At 43.0% G+C, this 23,796-nt stretch overlaps 1 protein-coding gene across 3 annotated transcripts; it reads left to right on the top strand.

Moving 5' to 3' along the window:
• On the top strand, positions 1–23,747 carry EEF1AKMT1 (EEF1A lysine methyltransferase 1). 3 transcript variants are annotated; one of them, XM_082859397.1, is made up of 5 exons: positions 1–55; positions 14,251–14,401; positions 16,199–16,278; positions 20,521–20,801; positions 21,699–23,747. In XM_082859397.1, exons 2-5 carry the CDS (start codon positions 14,258–14,260, stop codon positions 21,833–21,835), a joined length of 642 nt encoding a protein of 213 aa, XP_082715523.1. In that variant the 5' UTR covers positions 1–55; positions 14,251–14,257; the 3' UTR covers positions 21,836–23,747. The 3 variants fall into 3 exon arrangements, with proteins under 3 accessions (XP_082715523.1, XP_082715521.1, XP_082715522.1); XM_082859395.1 differs by having other exon boundaries at positions 16,196–16,278; positions 21,699–23,741; XM_082859396.1 differs by lacking the exon at positions 1–55 and adding an exon at positions 76–157 and having other exon boundaries at positions 16,196–16,278; positions 21,699–23,743.
• Positions 23,748–23,796: the final 49 nt, after the last annotated feature.

The following is a 23,796-nucleotide window of genomic DNA, read 5'->3' as shown; positions in this document are numbered from 1 at the left end:
CCGGGCCAGCGAGGGGAGGCGGCGGCGCACGGGCGGAGGCGAGTGGGGCGCGTTGGTGAGTAACCAGAGCAGCCTCCGCGCTCCTGTGTTCGGGTTTCTGCTCCTTCGGGTTTCCCGGCGCAGCCTGGGGGCTGCGGCTGTAGTCAGCGGGGCCGGGGTAGGTGGGAGCTGAGGAGGGTCAGCCCCGGCTGGCGGGGGCGGGGCGGAGGGGCTGCCGCCTTCCGTCCCCTCAGGGCGGCCGCAGGGGCTGAGGCGTCTCGGCCGGGCAGAGGGGGCGGGGCGGGCCGGGCAGAGGGGGCGGGGCGGGCCGGGGGCTCGTGCGCGTCGAGCCGCGCTTCAGGCAGGTGGATTTCACCCCCGTGTCTTAGTTGTAAAATAACAGGGTAGAGTTTTCGAAGGAGCCGTACGGAGCGGGAGACCACGCGGACCGCCCGGGCTGTTCCGCCGGGTCACTCGGGAGGCCCCCGCGCCCCGCCCCCCTCCTGCGCGGCCCCGGGGTGGCCTTGGCCAGGAGACACTGTGTGCATGGTGTGGACAGGCAGGAGCGGCCGGCTGTAAACCTGACACGTGGAAGTAGGCTTGTGTGCGTTTGAAACGTGCATGGCCTAAGGTTGCCTCTTGTGGGAGGGTCGCTTTGGCTTTGTGGAGTTGTTCGCGGCAACGCAGGGTAGCCCGCTCCTCCCTGCTGACGCAGCTCCTTGACGTGCAGCCTTCGCGCGTGCTGTCCGCCTGCACGCCCCCTTCCGCATCCTTGCCTGTCCCTCAAGGCCCAGGTACGAGCCACCTGCTGCTTGTCTCCGCCCTCCACCCGCACGCGCTGCTCGTTCTGCTCTCAGGGCACTAAGCGGTGCCCCTCGGATAGAGGGCTCGGCACGGTGCCACACTCAGCTGCCTCCTGTGCGTCTTTCTGCCGAGAGCAGGGTCTCAGCCCTAGCGCTGGTGACTTTGGGGCCGGGGAGTTCTTTGCTGTGGAGGGTGATTCTCTAAACCGTACGGTATTTACCAGCATCCCTGGCCCCTACCCATGAGATGCCAGCGCACCCTCCGCAGAGAACCACTGAGCTGCAGTAGCAGCCACACGAGGCTTAGCATCAGTTTAACAGCAGTGTAGCACAGCACTTCCCAACTCTTCTTGGCTCCTTTTTTTCTTTTTTGGCTGCGCCAGGCTGCTTTCAGGATCTTAGTTCCCCAACCAGATCTTGAACCGGCCCCCGGGCAGTGAAAGCATGGAGTCCTCATAACCAGCGGACTGCCAGGGAATGCCCTTCCCAACTCTCTTGGAATTGAAAATCTCACAGCAGTTTCACAGGCCCACTTAGAAAAATTTTTAAAGATGCTAAAGATATGATGAAGTAGTGACTTAAGCTTAAAAAAATTTACTGTATTACAACTAAAGTTCAGTTAATTTAGAGTTTAGTAATGTTTATTATATAAACAGATTTTAATTTTTCCCACTTGTGATGCTCTCATGAACTCACTCTAATTATGTGAAACAGTGTATGGTTGCTAACATTTGCAGTTCATGTCTCTCCATTGAGCGTCTCTTACCGTAATCCAAAATATATTTTATTCCTATTGTTTGTTTTCTCCCTGCCTCACTAGAACGTAAGCGCCAAGAGGACAGGGACTTGGATTCCCATCACCAAGAATAGTGCTAGTGCAAGGTAGTGCCTTGGTAAATGATTATCAGCTTTAAAAATAAACTTTTAGGGCCCAATTCATATTGAAATACAGATTGAAATTTAATTGCTTTTTACGGCCACAAAAGTAGGCAGTTTTCTTAAATTGCTCTTTGGAATTCTTTCATTTGAACGAAGTCAACTTTTTTTTTATGGTTTTCATGTGTTATTTCTAAATAATTAGCTAACAGATTCCAAGTTGCAAATGAAAACCTTTCTCCGTCCACAAATGCAGCTGTGGAAAGTGTTTAGTACTAATAAATAAAAATTCAGATATCCCTGTCTGTATGAAGGATACACACGTATATGTGTATATATGACTGTATGTGGACACACATGTTTTTCTTTGTCCTTCTTCTAGACAGTACTCTTCTAGACAGTATTCTTCTAGACAGTATTGTGGGGCAGCTTGGATCAGGAATCGGTTGTACACTTCAAATTTCTCAGGAGACGTTGGATTTTACTATTTGCCTGATTCTGACTCTTGAAATACAGGACTAAAATGAAGCCTCTTAGTACTTTGCAGATAAGTTTGCTGTGTTCTCAGACTTCCTCAGCTCAGCATTGCACACACTAATAATTCTCTCTTCTTCTTTTCTTCTTCTGGGACTCCCACAGTGCGTATGTTGGGCCACCTGAAGGTGTACCCCATCTCTGCTGATATCTCCATTTTGTTCAAACATTGTTTTCTTACTGTTCTCCACATCTTTTAGTTCTTTTAGCATCTTTAAGACAGTTGTTTTGCCATCTGATCTTTTTCAGGGATGGTTTGTTGGTTTACTTTTTTCCTTTGAGTGGGCCATACATTCCTGTTTCTTTGTATGCCTTGTGATTTTTTTGTGGAAAACGCTGGAAATCTCAGATTCTCCCCCTTCCCCAGGATTTGCTTTTTTTGTCATTCTGTTGTTGTTGCTATTATTGTAGGCTGTTTTTGTGCCACGGATCAGCCTGAGGAAACTTAAGGTCTTTCTAAGCCTACACCTTTTCCTGGGCATGCATAGTGACCTTCTAAATTCCTCCATATATTCAGTTGCTGCTTATAATGGTCTAGTCCTTAAATGTGTGGCCCCCAAAAGGGCGAAAAGAGAAAAATGGAAGTGGGGGAGGTGCTGGCACTTTAAATCCCCTCAAAGTTGCTTCTGCTGGAGGGGGGAAGTGCTAACAACAATATGAGCCTTGCAGCGATGGCTGCCTGACTCTGTCTTTGCCTCCATGATTAGAAGTAGCTGTCAACGATCAGAATACAGATCCCCATTATTTGAAGGGCGGGTCCTTATTGCCCACCTTGCTCCCACAGGCTGCTCCTGGAGCTGTTGAAATTGTGTGTTCTCAGACTTTATTATGTTTGTCTACTTGGCATCCATTAATTACAGGGCCAAAGTAATGGCCCTGTAATTCCTCACATCTTCTCTGCACATTAGCTCTCATGGGCACGTGAAAGTCACATCACAGACCTCCCAAACCACACATTATAGAATGTGTGTTTTCCCTTCTTGCCCACTGTCTTAACAATAAAGACACTGTCCCAGTTCTCTCTCTGCTTCCTTGTTCCTGCATGTGACAGGTTTCATGTGGTCCTTCACCATGTGCTGTGCCTCTCATTTCCTGGGGAACTGTGAATAACAAACTCCTCTTTCAGTGGCATTGACCTCTCCATATCCTCATTCAGCTGTATAAATTAATCCCTGAGCACAAAACAGGTATTTGTGCACACCTTCCTGAGGCAGGAATGAGGAGTGAGGAATGGGTAGCCACTGCCCAGTTAAGTGCCCAAATGGAGTGAAATTAACCAAATGTTAAGTCTTCCCCTGGGAGTTGCAAGCCTTTGAATAGACTCTAGGGATCCAAGATAGTTACATCAGGTAGATTTTGCCAGTAAAATTATCTAGGTATGGAGACAGTCTTCCCAGAACCTTCTAATAACCTTTATACACACTCTCTCACCATTCACTCCCACTGATACCACCTTGATGGTGTCAACCTTCAGAACAAGTCTCACGTCTCTGACCACTTTATTCTGAGGCTGTAAAATGATAGATCTGCTATATCTGCATTTTGTCTAAAAGTGATAATAGTGGTAACTGTATTTTATCAAATCTCAAGAAAACATGCTGACAATTAAACTTACACTCATTTTAAAGCCATTTGTTAAAGTAATTTAAAAAAATGTGTATCTTAAGTCTGAATGTGATACATGTGACAAGTCAGTCAAAGTCAGTCCTGCTCCAGGCAGACAGCATCCACCGTGCTCCAGGCAGACAGCATTCACCATGCTCCACGCAGTTTCCTGTCACACTTCATAGTATTCCCTTTAGTTACTAATTTCCTGTGCTCCAGTTTCACTCATTCCCTCTTCTGCCAATTCACTTTTTGTAAAGTAGACAGTCATATGAAGGTACTAAACTGTCTTATTTAGTGGTTCTAACAGATACCATATTATTAGTGGTATACTTACAACTTCAGGGAGTACTGAAGGTAATATTTGTGTTCCTGTTGTGTGCCAAGGACTATTAGGCACTTTATAGATAGTAATTCATCTAACTCAAAATAACCCTATTAAGTAGGTGTTTGTTAATATTTGTCCATTTTATAGATGAGAAAATTGAGGCATAGAGGGGTTAAATACTTGCTTTAAGCTATGCAGTTAGTAAGTGGCAAAACCATGATTTAAGCCTAGGTAATTTGGCTCCAGAGGCCATGCTCTTAATCCTGTATCATGTTTTTCTGAATGTCTAAATAATAGCAGAAATACTTTTTCACAATCAGTATAAAAAATGTTATCAAGTATAAAAAATGTGATCATCTGCTTCGAGTAAGAGTTGTTTATATGATCTGGTCCAGTAAAGTATTAGAACATCTACATCTTGAGATGGGTGTGTGCACAAATTACAGATAGTTTACAATGAAAAATTTCAAACATTTAAAACGACAGCCTGTAGTAAGAAGTGTTGTATCGTGATACATGACCCTGTACACACATGTGTATTTTTTGCTAAAACATTTCACAGAGCAATACTTAACTTCTACTATAAGCCATATACTTCGATACAACTTTTTCTATTTAAAAAAAAAATGCTGGGCTTCCCTGGTGGCGCAGTGGTTGAGAGTTTGCCTGCTGATGCAGGGGACACGGGGTTCGTGCCCCGGTCCGGGAAGATCCCACATGCCGCGGAGCGGCTGGGCCCGTGAGCCATGGCCGCTGAGCCTGCGCGTCCGGAGCCTGTGCTCCGCAACGGGACAGGCCACACCGGTGAGAGGCCCGTGTACCACAAAAAAAAAAAAAAAAAAAAGCTGATGTTGTCCTACTATATTGACTTCATAACTTAAGGGAGATCACTGTACAGTGTGAAAAACACGGATAGAAGAATAGATGAGCTGTTCCACGAGATTTATTCTAAGTTCTTTCAAAAAGTTTAGTGCCCTGGGGTGGCATCAAACTGTTTGGAAGCCATTTTAGGCACTTTTACTTACATAATCAAGTCCATGGGTCTCTGCAGATATGTAATAAACATTTAAAAAATTATGTGTATCCTCACTCCCAGAGGTAATCACTATCTTTAAGCTTCAGTTTTTCATTAACTTGCTTTTATCTTCATGTTTCTGAACTTCATTTAAATAGAATTATTTATACTATACGTATTCTTCTGTAACTTAGTGACTTACATGTTCTTGAGATTCATTCCTGTTAGCATATATATGGCTGTAGTTAATTATTTTTTACTGTTGTGAATTTCCACTTGGAGTAATAAGGGCTAAATTTCCCCTCCCATCTGATATAACTAAAAAACAACAACAAAAAAAACCAGATAAAATATGTGGGAAAAAAATGTCTTTGAAAATATTGGCCACACGACAACAAAGGGCAGTGGTCCCTGAAAGAGGGGAACAAACAAAATAAGCCTGATGATTGCCCCATCTTACTACCTGAGAGACTTTTCAGACTGCTGTGCAGGGGAGGGAAACCCAGACAGAATCCAGAGACCTCTCTGAATTGAGGAAATAGTTCATAGATCCTGGGGAAGCCACATGGGGCCAGAGTGCAAGGCAGAGTGCTGTACCAGAGAAAGAACCCTAGAGAACTGCAGAGGGACCTCCTTGAGAAACGACCTGAGGCTAGAGAAGACAAATACCTGAAAGGATTTGAAGGAACAGAACTCACTCAAGACTGGGAATAGTGACTGTTTCTACCAGCTGTACTGAAAAACCTCATAATTCATGGGGCGTTGGATAAAGTACTTAAGAGATACTGCTATTTTGCTACAGTGGTGAGCAGTAATTAGTGCTAGACTAACTGCTGTTCTCCTCTCTACTAACAGTCTTAAAAGCAAGACCCGAAAGGTTAAAATTGTTTCCAGGTAACTTTACTGTGTCCCAATACAAATCTCAAGAATACTTATATTTATAAATACTAATTTATGTTTATATACTTAAGGAGTACAAAAATACCTGCCATCGAACAAGTTACATTTCATAATATCTAGCATTCAATAAAAAAATTAACCAACCATGCAAAGAAGAAAATATAACCCATAATGAGAAAATCAGTTGGTTGAAACTGACCCAGAACAGACACAGATGTTATAACTAGTAGACAAGGAAAATCAACAGTTATAACTGTATTCTGCACATTCAGAAAGCTAGAGGAAAGACCGAACATGTTAAGTAGAAATATGAAAGAAAGATTGGGTTGGCCAAGTGCCTTTGGGTTTTAAGTAAAAGATACATTTTTCATTTTCACCAGTAACTTTATTGAAAAATGTATTCACCGTTTTGTTCCACTACCTTCTGCCATTTTTCAGGCAACTTCATAAGTCCACCTTCCCAAAATGTCTTATCTTTTTAAGCAAAGAACTGTTCCAGGTGGCTTTTACAGTCTTACAGGGAACTGAAATTTTTTCCATTAAGAGAATTTTGTAAAGACCAAAACATGGAAATCCAAAGGTGCAAAGGTGAACACGGAGGATGAATCAGAACTTCTCAGCTGGAATTTCCCTGGTAGTTCAGTGGTTAAGCCTCTGTGCTCCCAATGCAGGGGGCCCGGGTTCGATCCCAGGTCAGGGAACTAGATCCCACATGCAGGCTGCAACTGAGACCTGGTGCAGCCAAATAAATAAATATATATTTTTAATTAATTTATTTTTGGCTGCCTTGGGTCTTTGTTGCTGCGCGCAGGCTTTCTCTAGTTGTGGTGAGTGGGGGCTTCTCTTCATTGCGGTGCATGGGCTTCTCATTGCAGTGGCTTCTCTTGTTGCAGAGCACAGGCTCTAGGCGCGCGGGCCTCAGTAGTTGTGGCTCGTGGGCTCTAGAGCGCGGGCTCAGTAGTTGTGGCACACGGGCTTAGTTGCTCCGCGGCATGTGGGATCTTCCTGGACCGGGGCTTGAACCCATGTCCTCTGCATTGGCAGGTGGATTCTTAACCACTGCACTGCCAGGGAAGTCCCATAAATAAATATTAAAAAAAAGAATTTCCCAGCCAAGCTGTAATAGTTTTTGCCTGATCATCAAAGAAACGTGCTGTCGTGCGTTATCCTGATGGAAGATTATGCGTTTTGTTGGCTAATTCCGGACACTTTTTGGTGAATGCTGCTTTCAGTTGGTCTAATTGGGAGCAGTACTTGTTGGAATTAATCGTTTGGTTTTTCCGGAAAGAGCTCATAATAGAGGGCTCCCTTCCAATCCCACCATATACACATCACCTTCTTTGGATGAAGACTGGCCTTTGGTGTGGTTGGTGGTGGTTCCTTTTGCTTGCCCCACGGTCTCTTCCAAGAGTACAGTATCCACTTTTCATTGCTCTTCACAAATTTGTTTTAAAAATGGAACATTTTTATCACATTTAAGTAGAGAATCGCATGTGGAAATCAGTCAAGAAGTTTTTTCCACTTATGTGGAACCCAAACATCAAAGCAATTAACATAACCAAGCTGTTGCAGATGATTTTCAGTACTTGATTTGGGTATTTTGAGGATGCCGTCTATCTCCTGTGTGGTATAATGTCGATTGTTCTCAATTAATGTCTCGATTTGATCGCTGTCAACTTCAGCTGGTCTACCCAACCTTGAGCATTGTCCAGTGAGAAATCTCCAGCACAAAACTTTGAAAACCACTTTTGACACGTTCGACCAGTCACAGCACCTTCTCCATACACTGCACAAATCCCTTTTTGCGTTTCAGTTGTGTTTTTACCTATAATAAAGCATAATATGCCAAAAATGTTGCTTTTTTTCTTCCATCGTCAATATTAAAATGGCTACACAAAAATTCACCAATTTTGATAAGGTTTTTTTATTTTTTTAAAAAAGATGTTGGGGGTAGGAGTTTATTAATTAGTTTATTTTTGCTGTGTTGGGTCTTCATTTCTGTGTGAGGGTTTTCTCTAGTTGTGGCAAGCGGGGGCCACTCACTATCGCGGCCTCTCTTGTTGCGGAGCACAGGCTCCAGATGGGCAGGCTCAGTAGTTGTGGCTCACGGGCCTAGTTGCTCCACGGCATGTGGGATCCTCCCAGACCAGGGCTCGAACCCGTGTCCCCTGCATTAGCAGGCAGATTCTCAGCCACTGCACCACCAGGGAAGCCCTGATAAGTTTTTTTTAATTGGAGTATAATTGCTTTACAATGTTAGTTTCTGCTGTACAACGAAGTGAATCGGCTATATGTATACATAGATCCCCTCCCTGTTGGACCTCCCTCCCACCCTCCCCCATCCTGCCCACCTGGGTCATCACGGAGCACCAAGCTGAGCTCCCTGTGCTATATCGCAGGTTCCCACTAGCTATTTTACACATTGGTATAGTGTATTTATGCCAAACTTAATCTCCCAATTCATCCCACCCTCCCCTTCCCTATCCCACCCCCACCCCCACGTCCACACTTCCATTCTCTATGTCTGTGTCTCTGTTCCTGCCCTGGAATTAGGTTCACCTGTACCATTTTTCTAGATTCCACATATATCCGTTAATGTGCGATATTTGTTTTTCTCTTTCTGACTTACTTCTGTATGACAGACTCTAGGGCCATCCACATCTCTACAAATGGCCCAGTTTCGTTCCTTTTTATGGCTAAGTAATATTCCATTGTATATATATACCACATCTTTATCCATTCATATGTCGATGGACATTTCGGTTGTTTCCATGTCCTGGCTATTGTAAATAGTGCTGCAATGAACATTGGGGTGCATGTGTCTCTTTGAATTACGGTTTTCTCAGGGTATATGCCCAGTAGTGGGATTGCTGGGTCATATGGTAGTTCTGTTTTTAGTTTGTAAGGAACCTCCATAATGTTCTCCAGAGTGGCTGTATCAATTTATATTCCCAGCAACAGTGCAAGAGGGTTCCCTTTTCTCCACGCCCTCTCCAGCATTTATTCTTTGTAGATCTTTTTTATGATGGCCATTCTGACCAGTGTGAGGTGATATCACATTATATAGTTGTGATTTGCATTTCTCTAGTGATGTTGAGCATCTTTACATGTGCCTTGTGGCCATCTGTATGTCATCTCTGGAGAAATGTCTATTTAGGTCTTTTGCTCATGTTTTTGATTGGGTTGTTTGTTTTTTTGATATTGAGCTGCATGAGCTGTTTGTATAGTTTGGAGATTAATCCTTTGTTGCTTCACTTGCAAACATTTTCTCCCATTTTGAGGGTTGTCTTTCCATGTGCACTTGAGAAGAAAGTGTATTCTGCCGCTTTCTGGTGGAATGTCCTATAAATATCAATTAAATCTGTCTGGTCTGTTGTGTCATTTAAAGCTTGTGTTTCCTTATTTTCTGTCTGGATGATCTGTCCATTGGTGTAAGTGGGCTGTTGAAGTCCCCCACTATTATTGTGTTACTGTTGATTTCCCCTTTTATGGATGTTAGCATTTGCCTTATGTATTGAGGTGCGCCTATGCTGTGTGTATAAATACTTAAAATTGTTACATCTTGTTGGATTGAACCCTTGATCATAATGTAGCGTCCTCCCTCATCTCTTGTCACAGTCTTTATTATAAAGTCGATTTTATCTGATATGAGTATTGCTACTCCAGCTTTCTTTTGATTTCTATTTGCATGGAATTATCTTTTTTCTATCCCCTCACTTTCAGTCTGTATGTGTCCCTAGGTATGAAGTGGGTCTGTTGTAGACAGCATATATATGGGTCTTCTTTTTGTATCCATTCAGCCAATCTGTGTCTTTTGGATGGAGCATTTAATCCATTTACATTCAAGGTAATTATCAATATGTATATTCCTATTACCATTTTCTTAATTGTTTTGGGTGTGTTTTTGTGGGTCTTTTTCTTCTCTTGTGTTTCCCGCCTAGAGAAGTTCCTTTAGCATTTGTTGTAAAGGTGGTTTGGTGGTGCTGAGTTCTCTTATTAGCTTTTGCTTGTCTGTAAAACTTTTGATTTCTCCATTGAATCTGAATGAGATCCTTGCTGGGTAAAGTAATCTTGGTTTTAGGTTTTTCCCTTTCATTATTTTAAATACATCCTGCCACTCCCTTCTGGCCTGTAGTTTCTGCTGAAAAAATCAGTTGATAACCTGATAGAGATTCCCTTGTATGTTATTTGTTGCTTTTCCCTTGCTGCTTTTAGTAGTTTTTCTTTGACTTTAATTTTTGTTAGTTTGATTACTATGTGTCTTGGTGTGTTTCTCCTTGGGTTTATCCTGTATGGGACTCTCTGTGCTTCCTGGACTTGGGTGGCTATTTCCTTTCCCATGTTAAGGAAGTTTTCGACTATAATCTCTTCAAATATTTTCTCAAATCCTTCCTCTTTTTCTTCTTCTTCTGGGACCCCTATCATTTGAATGTTAGTGTGTTTAATGTTGTCCCAGAGGTCTCTGAGACTGTTCTCAATTCTTTTCATTCTTTTTTCTTTATTCTGTTCCTCAGCAGTTATTTCCACCATTCTATCTTCCAGCTCACTTATTGTTCTTCTGCTTCAGTTATTCTGCTGTTGATTCCTTCTAGTGTATTTTTCATTTCAGTTGTGTTATTCATCACTGTTTTTTAGTTCTTCTAGGTCTTTGTTAAACATTTCTTGTATTTTCTCAGTCTGTTCCTCATTTTATTTCTGACGTTTTGGATCATCTTTATTATCATTACTCTGAATTCTTTTTCAGGTAGGTTGCCTATTTCATCTTCATTTATTTGGTCTTGTAGGTTTCTACCTTGCTCCTTCACCTATAACATATTTTGTCATCTCTTTTTTTTTTTTCTGATGGGTGGGGCTGTGTTCCTGTCTTAGTGGCTATTTGGCCTGAGGCGTCCAGCAGTGGATTGCAGGCAGTTGGGTAGAGCCGGGTCTTGGTGCCAAGATGAGGACCTCTGGGAGACCTCACTCCCCTTAATATTCCCTGGAGCCTGAGTTCTCTGTTAGTCCAGAGGTTTGGACTTGGTGTTCCCACCACAGGAGCTCAGGCCCGAACCCCGGCCTGGGAACCAAGATCTTGCAAACAAACAAACAAAAGAGCTGAACAATAACAATAAATGAAATTAGAGAAATAAAAAATATATTAGAAAAAATAAAAATATAAATGAAACAACAACAACAAGGTAAAACAGGGACTTCCCTGGTGGTCCAGTGGGTAAGACTCTGTGCTCCCAGGTTTGATCTCTGGTCGGGGAACTAGATCCCACATGCATGCTGCAACTAAGAGTCCACATTGCCACAACTAAAGATCCGGTATGCTGCAACGAACACCCCGTGTGCTGCAACTAAGACCCAGCATAGCCAAAAAAACAAATAAATAAATAAATACAACAAGTTAAAACAACCACAACAGCAAAAAAAAAAAAAAAAAAGAAAAGGCCTTGGCTGTGGGGGGCGGGGCTTAGGCTCTGGACCCTCACAGCCAGAAAAGGCCCTGAGTGGGCGGGGCAGGCACAGGGCTTAGGCTCAGCATGCCTGGAGGGGGCCTCAGAGTGCGGAGGATCAGGCCTGGGACCTCAGCAGGCTCCCCGGGGCCTGAGTGGGCGGGGGAAATTCTGGCTGTGTTCCCTTCTGATCCTCTGATCCCCCAAGGGTCTCTCCCTGTCCCCGTTGATCCCCTCACTGTGAGTGGGCCCCTCCCCCAGCCACCCCTCAGGGATGCTGGTCCTGTCCTGCCTCCATTTCTCCTCCCCTCTCCCTCCCCCCCACGTCCTACCCAGTCACTTGGGAGTTCCTCCCGTCCCCTTAGGTGTCCGAGGTCCCCCACCAGCAGCTGGTAGGTGCCCTAATTGTGAGGAGATGCAAACTCCACATCAGTAAGTTTTTTTAAAATGCATGCTGATATGACAGCTGTCACAATACAATCTAACAAAACTGTTTCAAATGAAGGTAAAGACATCTAAGTGCTACTAGAGCCATCTTACAGAAAAACCCAAATGAACTTTTTGGCCAACCCAATAAAAGAGACCCAAGTCAAACTTCTGGTCATAAAAACTACAATATCTGAAATAAAAAATACACTGGGGCTTCCCTGGCGGCGCAGTGGTTGAGAGTCTGCCTGCCGATGCAGGGGACGTGGGTTTGTGCCCCGGTCCGGGAAGATCCCACATGCCGCGGAGCGGCTGGGCCGATGAGCCATGGCCGCTGAGCCTGCGCTCCACAGCGGGAGAGGCCACAACAGTGAGAGGCCCGCGTACCACGAAAAAAAAAATACACTGGATGTGATTAACATCAGGTTAGACATTGAAGAATAAAAAATTACCAAACTCGAAGACCAGAAATGGAAACTTATCACAAATGAAACACAAAGAAAAAAGTTTTTTTTTTTGTTTTTTTTTTTTAAGTGAACAGAGCATCAGAGAGCTTTGGGACAATTTCAAGTTACCTAACATTCATGTATTTGGATCCCGGAAAGAGAAGGACAGCAGAAAAATATTTGAGAGGGCTTCCCTGGTGGCGCAGTGGTTGGGGGTCCGCCTGCCGATGCAGGGGACGCGGGTTCGTGCCCCGCTTCGGGAAGATCCCACATGCCGCGGAGCGGCTGGGCCCGTGAGCCGTGGCCGCTGAGCCTGCGCGTCCGGAGCCTGTGCTCCGCAACGGGAGGGACCACAGCAGTGAGAGGCCCGCGTGCCGCAAAAAAAAAAAAAAAAAAATGGAGAAATAGTGGTCAAAAACTTCTCAAATTTCAGGAAAACTGTAAACCCACAGATCCAAGAAGCTCAGTAAACTCAAAGCATAAGAAACATGAAGAAAACTACACTGAGACACATCATAACCAAACGCTCAAAACCAGTGACAGAAAAATCTTAAAAGCTACCAGGGAAGGAAGACACAAACAAAAAGTAAGAAAACTAAGGGTGACAGCAGATTTTATGTTGGAAATAATGCAGCTAATAGTGGAGGAATCTCTTTAGGGTACTGAAGAAAAACTCAGCCTAGAATTCCATCGCTCCAAAAAATAAAATCTTTCAAAAAGCAAGGCAACGTAAAGACAGTTTTAGACATAAAAGCTGAAAGGATGCATCAGCAGTAGAACTGTGCTACAGGAAATGTTAAAAGAAGCCATTCAAGCAGAAGGAAAATGACAACAGATGGAAATATTAATCTGTACAACAAAATGAAGTGCAGTGTAAGTGGTTACGAAGTAGGTAAATACATAAGGTTTTTAAATTTAACAGTGTGGTGTGGAGTTTATAACAAATGTAAAAATAAGATGTTGGTCAAACAGTAACACGAAGGATTGGAGGAGAGAAATGGAAGTTATAAACAATTATAAAATTTTTATGTAATACAAGAAGTGATATGTTATTTGAATGTATGCTGTGATATATATATACTGTAAACCTTAAAGCAACCACTTAAATAACAAAGCTATAGGTAGCAAGCCAACAAAGGAGAAAAGGGTGATACAAAATGTTTTCATTGCTGTATAGTAGTATCCCACTGTAGGAATATAGCAGTATATTTTATAATGTCCAGTGGGTGGATACTTCAGTAGTTTTAGTTGTTGCTAGTACACATTTCTACTTTGAACGTATTTTACATGTCCATTTATGTGAATTACAGGAGTTTCATATAGTTATATGATCTATATGTATATACAGAATTACTGAGTTGAAGCAGGGGTAAGGTCAAATTGTTTTCCAAAATGTTTTCATCAGTTTACATTTCAACAGCAGAACAGGCAATTTCCATTACTCCACATCCCCCAAAACATTTGGTATTATCAGTCTTCTTAATTTTAGTCAATCTGGTAGGTATATAGTGGTGTCTCATTATTATCATAATTTGCATTCTCTCGTCCTTTTTATTTTTCATATCTCTTCCTATACCCCTCCCTTATGATCCTTCACTTATCCTGTCAGTGACACCCAGGAGCCTTAGGTCACCTAAAAACAGTGACGTTCACACATAAAAAGATCTTATTAAGAGAATCTACTGTGAATTAGCTGCATGTGGCCGTTGGGGCACCAGAAGAAAGTGAAACGTCTTTATAGTATTTATGGTAAAGATTTCACTCTGCAAGGGATCATACAGGTGTGTTTCCTTTATACAACTCACTTTCAGTTTGGATCCCTGCTGTGAGATAAAATTTTTTTAATTGTTGTTTGATGGAAAAGAAAAAACAAACATCACTTATACTCATTTCCCTGCAGGTGTGAAATGAGCAACTCTGAAGATGAGGACCTCCCCCAGCTCTCTTCCCATGCCCTGGCAGCTCTGCAGGAATTTTATGCTGAGCAGAAACAGTACACCGACCTTGGTGGCGATGACAAGTATAACATTGGAATAATAGAAGAGAACTGGGTAAGTTAGTGCATTCCCCACCCATCAGGAAGTGTTGGTGTGGAGCCTATTCTGTACCTAGTCCAGTGTTTGTCTGTATCTGACCTAATACCCAAGTTTATCTCACTTGTCACTACGAAGCTGATAACCTGTTCAGGAGCTAAGACAGAAAGCAGTCCACGAACATTTTAAGACAGTATAAATGCAGATTTTCCTAATTCTGACTCTCAGGCTGCCCGGTGATCAGAGGAGGGGACATTTCAGATAGAAGAACAGCATATCATTATATCCAACACAAACTGCTTCCTTCTTGTATACAGATGCATTCTGTTGGTTGTTACGGAGCCCAGCAATCCTTGAGAAAAGGGAAAAATTGATCATTGCAGTAATGGGGTAACTGGACTTAAACATGTAGTAAACAAATAGATGAAACTGAGTGTTTAAGAAGATATTAATCGCTTCTGGGGCACACTACTTTAATTGTATTTTTATGGTCCAAATAAAAATAGGAATTAAAAAAAGTGAGTTCAGAAAAACTAACCTAACCTGGAATGTAGAAATTTACATTTTTGAAGGAGATAGTTGAGAAATAGATGAGGCTTGAAATTTCTGTCTGTGACTACCCCTTGATAATAGATCTGCCTCTCTTTGCAGCCGGAAGGAGGGGTGTGTGTGTGTTTAAGCAGACGTTTACATTTTGTGTCAAGTTCAGATCTCTTAAGTTATATAAAATTTCCCTGTTTACCATCTGTTTGAGACTGGGACAAAAATGTTCCTTTACATTTATTCTAAATGTTCCACTTACTCAGATGCCTCTTTCTCACTGCTTCCCTTCTTTATGTGCTTTTGTCTTTAGCCTGATTCTTTGAATAGTCAATATTAGAAACTTGAAGTACGTTATTATTCTTGAGGTGGTCTTTTTCTCTTTTCCTTCTGTTAATTTAAATACTATGTACTTTTTTCTGATCCTAAAAGTAATCTATGGTTGTTGTAGAAAATATATAAAAACATGAACAAAAAAACAAAAGTCGTAACTCCACTACCTGAATTAACTATTTGTATATTTTTGACACTTTCTTTTGGTTTGTTTTGTTTATAAAATTAAGGAGATCTCCCAGGAAGTTGAGGGGGGGGGGAAAAGACAATGATACAAATTATAGAAAACATAAAATTAGAGGATAAATCCAGGAAGCTCAATATTCAAGTAACTGGAGTTTCAGAAAAATAGAACTGAAAACAAAGAGGGGAGGAAACCTTCTAAGAATGATATTAGGAAATTTCCCAGAACCAAAGACCCTCACTGAGACACATTATTATGACTGAAAATTCTGGATATAGGTGACAAAGAAGATCCTAGAACCTTCCAGAGAAAAGCATGACACCTACAGAGTCTCAGGTCTACAAGTCACATTGCACTTCTCAGTAGCTTTACTAGAAACTAGAAAAAAGTGGAGCAATTCCTTCAAGATTTAGAGTGAAAATTTGTTCAGCCTAGAATTCTACACCCAGCTGAGTTATCAGTCAAATGTGAGGATAAAAGTAAAATGTTTTAGACATGGTAAGTCTCACAACATTTACCTCCTACGCACCACGTCTCAGAATGCAGGATGTTGGGAGAATTAGGGATAGGTTCAAAGAACCCAAGCAAATGAAACAATCATGTATTAACTCTAGGAAAAACGAGGTACCATATATTACTTGGCCCAGCAGTGAACACTGATAATTGATATAGTATATATTGATATAGTAGATATAAATTAAAAGGATAAACTCTATGCCAGTTGTAAAATTATTTCACTCATTCCTCTGTCATAGCAGCTGAGCCAGTTTTGGTACACTCCAGAGACCGCCCTGCGCCTTGCAGAGGAAGCCATGGCAGCTGCTGGGGAAGGTGGCAGGTGAGATCAGTTTCATTTCTCTTTTGCCTTTTAATCTAAAGTAATATTTTAAATGTCCTTCCTAGATGAGACATGGTTGGTAAGAAGGCTGAACTGTAATCTGCAAAACCTGTAGTTTGTGATTCGCAGAACATGAGGAAATAAGAACTGCTTCACTGTTGAGTCTGGGGACACACACAGAAATCTATTCAGTGTAAGATACCTTATCTCTGTTCCTTATTTTAACATTTTCTACCTGTTACTTTTATACCCCTAGAGTTTGCTTTAAAAGAAAAAAATCTTGACCTTTTTGAAGTTTTAAGAATAGATTTTTTTTTAAATTTGGTTTTTACTTCTGTCAAAACTCTGCACGCATATAAAGTCTAATGGTCCTAAAAGACTTGTTCAGAAAATAATCCACTGTTAATTTTCCCCTGGTCCACCCGCTCGCCTTTTCAGCTCTTTCATTGGCCTCTTGGTATTTACAGACATTTCTAAATAACGTTTCTCTTGGCACTTCTTGACTTGTCACTCATGGACCTTATTTCTTGACTTCTCACTTTAAGAGAATGAGGACTTGGCTCCCTTCGCTGGCCACAACTGCCACATACGTGTCTGCTTTCTGTCCACTCTCCCGATAGAGTTATATCCTTTTTTCATTTTCTTTTTTTTAATGGCTGGACTCTTTGCTAATTTTTTGTGTGTGTGTGGTACGCGGGCCTCTCACTGTTGTGGCTTCTCCCGTTGCAGAGCACAGGCTCCGGACGCGCAGGCTCAGCGGCCATGGCTCACGGGCCCAGCCGCTCTGCGGCATGTGGGATCTTCCCGGACGGGGGCACGAACTCGCGTCCCCTGCATCGGCAGGCGGACTCTCAACCACTGCGCCACCAGGGAAGCCCCATCTTTGCAAATATTTTGTTGAGGATTTTTGCTTCTATGTTCATGAGTGATATTGGTTTGAAGTTTTCTTTTATTCTCTTGGTTTGGGTTTCATATTGGTTAATGGTAGCTTCATAAAATGAGCTGGGAAGTATTGCCTGTATTTCTATTTCCTGGAAGTGATTGTGTAGAATTGGTGTTAGTTATATCCTAATTTTGGTTAGAACAGGGTTTATGTTGTTAGGACAACATAGATGTTCTTTACAGCTGAGTCTTTTCCTTTTCTGTGCAATGTTTCATCTTCCCTGAAGAAAATAATTTTTTTTTTTTTTTTTAGTATTTCTATGTCCATATTACTAATTAACTCTCAAATTCTCCCCAGTGGTGTGAATCTCTTATCAACAAATTCAAACATATTTTTCAGCTCCTTGAAAAAAATGACTTCCAGGGCTTTGCACCCTGTTCCGTGTGGACTGGTTGATTTCTGGGTTTGCTGCAGCTCTGGTCTACCTCTCTCGTGTTCCAGACTCCCTCTGTCCAGTACCCCAGGTCTTAGTTTACAGCTTTATCCTGGTTGGGTATATCCTTCAATAGTTTCCATGGGAGGGAAATTCTTAAAACCTTTCATGTCTGAAAATGTTTTTATTCCACCCATTCTCTTCATGTGTTAGTTTTGTTGGCTGTCGAATTCCAGGTTTTGAGGGCATTGCTTCATTGACTGCACGTTTCGGTAGTGCTATTGGAAAATACAGTGCCATTGTGGGAAACCTGTTTTCCCATCCCTGCCTACTGCTAGCTTAGGATTTTCTCTTGATCCCCAGTATTCGATGTGTCTTGGTGTGGAGCGTCCATCTGTTGTACTGGGTGAAAGCCCTTCCATCCTCATAACTCAAGTCCTTCAGTTTGGGAAAATAGTCCTAAATTATTTGATTTCCTTCCCACTTTTTTTTTCGATTCCTCTTTCTGGAATGCCTATTATTTGAATGTTGGACCTATCTACTTGTTTTTCTGTCCTTTTTCCGTCTTTTGACCTTCTTCTGGGAAAATTCCTCAACTGTATCTTTGAAACTTTCTACTGAATTTACCATTTCCGCTGTCATGTACTTAGTCATCTATACCATAGTTCTTTTTTGGGTCTCTGAATATTTATTATTGTATCTTGTTCATCCTTCTGAGGATATTATAGGATTTTTTAAAAAAAGAGCTCCCTACGCAGTCTCTAACGAACTGCACACATGCATCTTCTGTTTACTTTGGCCTCTGGTATTATTAGAGTTATTAATATTAATACCTCTAATAATATTAATGGTATTATTGAATGTCTGCTGTCCGTCCGTATTTAAGGGTGAGGCGCTCTAGGGCTGGAGGTTCTGATACCTGGGCAGGACTTCTCTACTTGGGTGTCTGCAGATGGCTGTTTCCCCATCAACGCCCAGGGTCAGCATGTCCAGGCCTTTCCTTGTGGGCTGGTTAGAGCCCCAGGAAGTCTTCCTGCCTGGAAGTCACGCACCTCGTTGACCTCATCCCAGAAGGCTTATTTCTGAAAGAGGGTTGGGGGTCCCAACATCCAATGGGTTTAACGTGATCCTTGCCATTTCCACATGGTGCCTGGCACCCACCCTTCAAGCCCCCCCCAATCCAGAGAACATCCCTCCAGTTTCCTACCACAGTTATGGAGGCTTGGGATAGGGAAGAGAATCCTGGGGGGGTGCATTTTCCTGTTTGTTGCCCCACCGTCCCCCCCGCTCCTTGAGTCACCTGGTTGTGCAGCTTCCTGAGCCACGGGTGCTGTGCTGTCAGCCGGGTTCCTGCTCAGCCTTCCTGGCTGCCAGTTGGGGACCTGGCTAAATGAATGTGTTCCCTCTGCCATCTTGAGCTGGAAGTTCAACTGGAAGTACAAAAGTTTTCTTTTTTCTGTCCTTTTTCTATGTAGTTTATTACGTTTTTCTTAATGACATGTTTTTACCTGTATTTTCTTATTTTTACATATAAGGGCTTTGGAAGCAACTTATTTTTTCTGAAAGGCATCTTCAGTATTTTTAGGAGTTATGTCATAATTTTAAAGATGAGTAGTAAGAGTAGCATTTATTGAGTACTTACTGTGTGTCCTGTCTCCTGGGTAAGTGCTTTCTGAGGGTCATCTTGTTTAACCCTCACACCTCTGGAGGTAGTTCCTGTTATCCTCTCCATCCTAAAGACAGACGCTGAGGCCCACGCGGTCACATCACTCGCACAAGGGCCCCAGCTGGGAGCAGCAGGCCGTCCGCTTCCCCTGCCACTGTTGCCACACCCTGCTCCTGTGCCGTCCTCCACCTCAGATCACTGTCCTTCCGCCGGAAGTACCTCCTCTGGGGTTTTTAGGGAAAGAGGTGCTGCTGTGGTTCAGGTCCTCTGCACCCCCGGCCCAGAGCTCTGGCAGCAGGCGGGCTGGGGTCTGGTCCCCACAGAAGGCGGTCAGGATGCCCCCAGACTTCTTACGTGCTTCACGTGCATTTGGGCCAAGAAGCCTTTGAGCCCAGCGTGGGCACCTAACCAGACGTGTAACACTTCTCTGAAGAAATGCATCTCACAGTTTTAAAGCTGAGTTTAATTCTCTAAATAAGTAGTTTTCTGAATGATTTTATGTGTGTGCGTGTGTGTGTGTGTGTGTATAATAAAAATCTAAAAGTGACAAAGGGGAACTTGACTGTGTTGGAGAGTAATGACAACATGGTATTCCACTGTAATAGACGTACCACAGTCAACTGAGTAATTCAACATTTAAGGTACTTCTAGCATTTTTGGCAGTTGGCTTTAAAAGTTAACTACTGGAACACTACCCATTCATAAACTGGAGATGCTTGTAATGAGACAGATTCTTTAATTTACTTATACAAAACAGCAGCAGAAATTCGAAGTAGTCTGTCTGCACTGAGACCTAGTTTTAATGTACTTTTTTGGAAAACTAAAGTTGTTTAGGAAGTTATTTGGAGTTTTTTCTTCAAGACTATATTACAAAGTAACTTCAAAATATTTAGTTTGAGGCTAACAAGTATTTGAAATAAATGTTAAGAGACCACCATGAAAATACTAAGTAAATTCAGGCCATGGGCTTCATAACCCTTGTCCTAATAATGTTATACATTTTTTTTTTTTTACCATGAAAAGCACATTTATCCTTTCATACTTTAAAATTATGAGTTGTAGATTTGTAAACAGTAGATTCCTTAAAAGTGAGGCAGTAGAAAGTCTTCTTTCAAAATGTACTGCTGTTATTACTTCAGTTTGCATTATTGTTTCCTTTAAGAAAATCTGGACACGGGGACTGTGGCTTTTCAGTGAAGTGGTTATTGACGCCATGTGCTGTCACAAAGCTCAGTCACGAGTTGGCTCCTTCTGTTCCAGAGTAGCATGTGTGAGTGCCCCCAGCGTTTACCAGAAGCTACGAGAGCTGCACAGAGACGACTTTTCCATCTGCATCTTCGAATATGACCACAGGTTTGCCATATACGGAGAGGAGTTTATCTTCTATGATTACAATAACCCAGTGGATTTACCTGAGAAAATTGCTGCACACAGTTTTGACATTGTAATAGCAGATCCCCCTTATCTCTCTGAGGAATGTCTCAGAAAAACGTCGGAAACCATCAAGTACCTGACCCGGGGCAAGATTCTGCTGTGCACAGGTAGGTGCCAGATTGGCAACACACATCCCATGACTTTAATAAACAAGGTTCTTCCCCTCTCTGTGCCCCAGTCGCCTTATCTGTACAGTGGGGCTGAGATGCTGCCTGCCTCTCAGGGTTGGGGAGAATTAAGTGGCATGATGCCTGGGAATCGGGGTTCGCCACCGGGTGAGTGCACCAGGAGTGTTACTTGTACTCATCAACGGCAGTAACAGTAACAGTATCTCACTCAGCCCGTACAATTGATAAGGAATCTCGGGGGTTAAAGTGGATGCCAAAGGTTACAGCGCTAGACATTAGATTAGGTTTACCAAAGCTGAGAAAGAGACTTCCGCACTGGTGATGTGGATCTATTTTCTTAAGGTGGATATACTGGCATCTGACTGAGAACGAAAACGTTAAGTGCTGGTCTCCCTACTTCCGGGCAGCTTGGCATCCAGGCCTGCTGTGTGGGCCCTGCTTCCCCCAGTGCAGTGGGTGCGGAGGACAGGGCTGGAGGGAGGAATGGGCTGGTGTGAATGTATTGGTACAAGTTTGCACGATTTGCTACTATTGAAAAAGGGGTTGTTGACTCGAAGTTGGAAAATGGTGGTTTTTAGTAATTATTTTTGCTTTCCTTATGTTACTTTGTGGAATATAATTATTATCTCAGCCTTGCAGATGTAGGAAAATTATTAAATGAAAAAGAGAAGGGAAAACATAGGTAATATGCATAAATGTTGGAGGAAGTAAAAAAGGAATATAGAGCACTGACCTGCCCCCTTATCGCTGAGTGGTACCGTCAACTCACCGCTTCCCGCATCTGGTCGAGAATACCTCCCTGGCCGGCCTGGTGGGTGTGGAGCTGAGACATGGTTGGTGCCTCAGTCTCCAGGTTCATCTGGTTGTTCTCTTCAGGTGCCGTCATGGAGGAAGAGGCAGCAAAACTTCTTGGAGTGAAGATGTGCAAGTTTATTCCAAAACACACTCGAACCTTGGGAAATGAATTTCGCTGTTACGTGAATTACGATTCTGGGCTGGACCGTGAACTGTGAACGCAGCTGGTAATACAATGTAGTAAAGGACCCATGTGACATTTCCCTCTTTTTATTTTCTTAGTAGATTGAAAAGCTACGACCTCCCCTCCGCCCTCACAAACTGGGGCTCCCCTGGCCTAACTTTCAAGATGAAGAAGACAACATCTTGTTGTGATTTCCTTAGTGAGGGCATCCCTAGAGCTTGGGATGCTTGTGCCAACTTGAATCAGTGGAATTATATTTGGAGAAGTCATAGAAGCCATCTAGTCTACTCTCCACTTAACGCAGGTAAAGAGCAGAAGTACAGGCGGCTTAGTGATTGGCCAGGACCTTGGCCTCTGCCTTGGGCGCATCCTGTGTACTACGGGTGGCTGCAGACACCTGCGTGTGCTTTGACAGCCATGCGGTTTGGAGTTTTAGCTGAGGACGAGGTTTGTGTCCAGTTCGCAATTGCCTTCCAGGAGCTCAGTGCCCAGAAGAGGGCACATGCTCAGTAAGTATTTGTTGAGTGTTCCAGTCAGAGAAAAAATGCAAATACAGGTTGCCTTTCTAGATCTTGGAAGGGAAAGCTGATTCTTCCATTGGAAATGCGTTACCTGTTAACAGCTAACGTTAGTTAAACTGATGCTTAATACAGTTTATGGAATAGCAGTATTATCCCCATGCAAGCTGTTTACTCTGCTTCAGTCCGCTCCTCTGATGTCTGCACTATTTACGTTTGAGGAGTGGCTAGAAAATGTTACACCACAGTGGCAATGCTTGAAATAATTACCCAAGGTTTGAAAGGCAGTTTTTCTTTTTAATTTGTGGATTTCTTTGTTGACGTATGCTAGATATACCACCACTAGGCTTACCTTTTTTTTTTCCCCAGAGGTTGAGCACAGAAGTTAAGTTCCCCAAATGGTATAGAACTACCCACAGCTATCAATTTCAGTTTTGAATTTTTTATTTGGAATTTTGCTCAGCAGTGTTTTTCATGCACAACCTCTGTCAATATTTGGTACAGATTGAAAGTTCTCTCGGTTGACCTTCTGTCCAGATCAAACCAAGACTGATTGTAAGTAGGGACAAGAGCATATAAACGAGGCCGACTCTGCAGATCATCTTCCTTGAACGTTAACCATAAAATTAAGATACAGTGATAGACCTTAATTACCACTGTTTCCTCTGAAAATCAGTGGAGCCCAGAGAGAAATGCACAGCCAGCATGCCCTTCCCCTACATTGTTTTAAGGATTTTAAAGAACTCTTAAGCCTAAAGAAAAGGGTAAATAAAGGTTTAGCTCACGTTGCGGTCGTAGAAGAGGACTCCACTCCTGATTTCTGGGAATCGTAAGTCTGCAAGTGAAAAAAATTTCTAATTGTATAAACCTTATAAGTGTGAGATTCTGGGGTGAGCTGAGCCTCCCAGAGGGAGGGCAGGTCCTAGGCAGCCATGTCCACTGGTGACCGTCGGCAACAGGCGGGGTTCAGGGACCCAGGCCCCAAGGCGGGCTAGAGGGTGTGCTTCTAAAAACTCCTGCCGAGGAAGTAAGTGGAAACAATGTTTATAGAACGTTTACCTGTCAGGTACAGTGTTTTTAATATACTTGCTCAAAACGGCTAATATAAAAAGTTTCTGCCCCTACTGAAAATACCTGAATAAACAAGAAGGTATATATTCTACTTTTTTAAAAAAAGGTGGTGTTTGTCCTCGAGGCTCTGTCCCCTCCCAGCAGTCCTTGCAGTGCTATCACCCGTGGTTGCAAGGGGCCGGTGGCCGGGGGCCTCAAAGAACTCTGGCGAAGCGGGTCACCTGTGGTGGCCCCAGCCTTGGGCCGCCCACACAGGGCTGCGACGTGGGTGGTTCCCGCCACCTTTCACCGCCCTGCGCTCCTGCCCAAGAGGAAGCCTGGGGGATGCAGGAGGTCAGGCTCACACGCTCACACGCAGTCCAGTCCAGTCCAGCGCTGGGTGCTCCGTCCGAGTTTCCTCGGGGCC

The sequence above is a fragment of the Leucopleurus acutus genome (genome assembly GCF_964270905.1).
Source record: "Leucopleurus acutus genome assembly, chromosome: 18".
In the NCBI taxonomy this organism is placed as follows: Eukaryota; Metazoa; Chordata; class Mammalia; order Artiodactyla; family Delphinidae; genus Leucopleurus; species Leucopleurus acutus.
The sequence above is the reverse complement of the archived record's forward strand: the minus strand, read 5'-3'. Positions and strand labels throughout refer to the sequence as shown.

What these genes read in the sequence shown, in the direction of transcription:
- EEF1AKMT1 (XM_082859396.1), top strand. Translation starts at nt 14,258, where the DNA reads ATGAGCAACTCTGAAGATGAGGACCTCCCCCAGCTCTCTTCCCATGCC. An exon ending in GAATAATAGAAGAGAACTGG is followed by an intron (nt 14,402 to 16,195) that starts GTAAGTTAGTGC and finishes CCTCTGTCATAG; the next exon opens with CAGCTGAGCCAGTTTTGGTA. An exon ending in GCTGCTGGGGAAGGTGGCAG is followed by an intron (nt 16,279 to 20,520) that starts GTGAGATCAGTT and finishes CTTCTGTTCCAG; the next exon opens with AGTAGCATGTGTGAGTGCCC.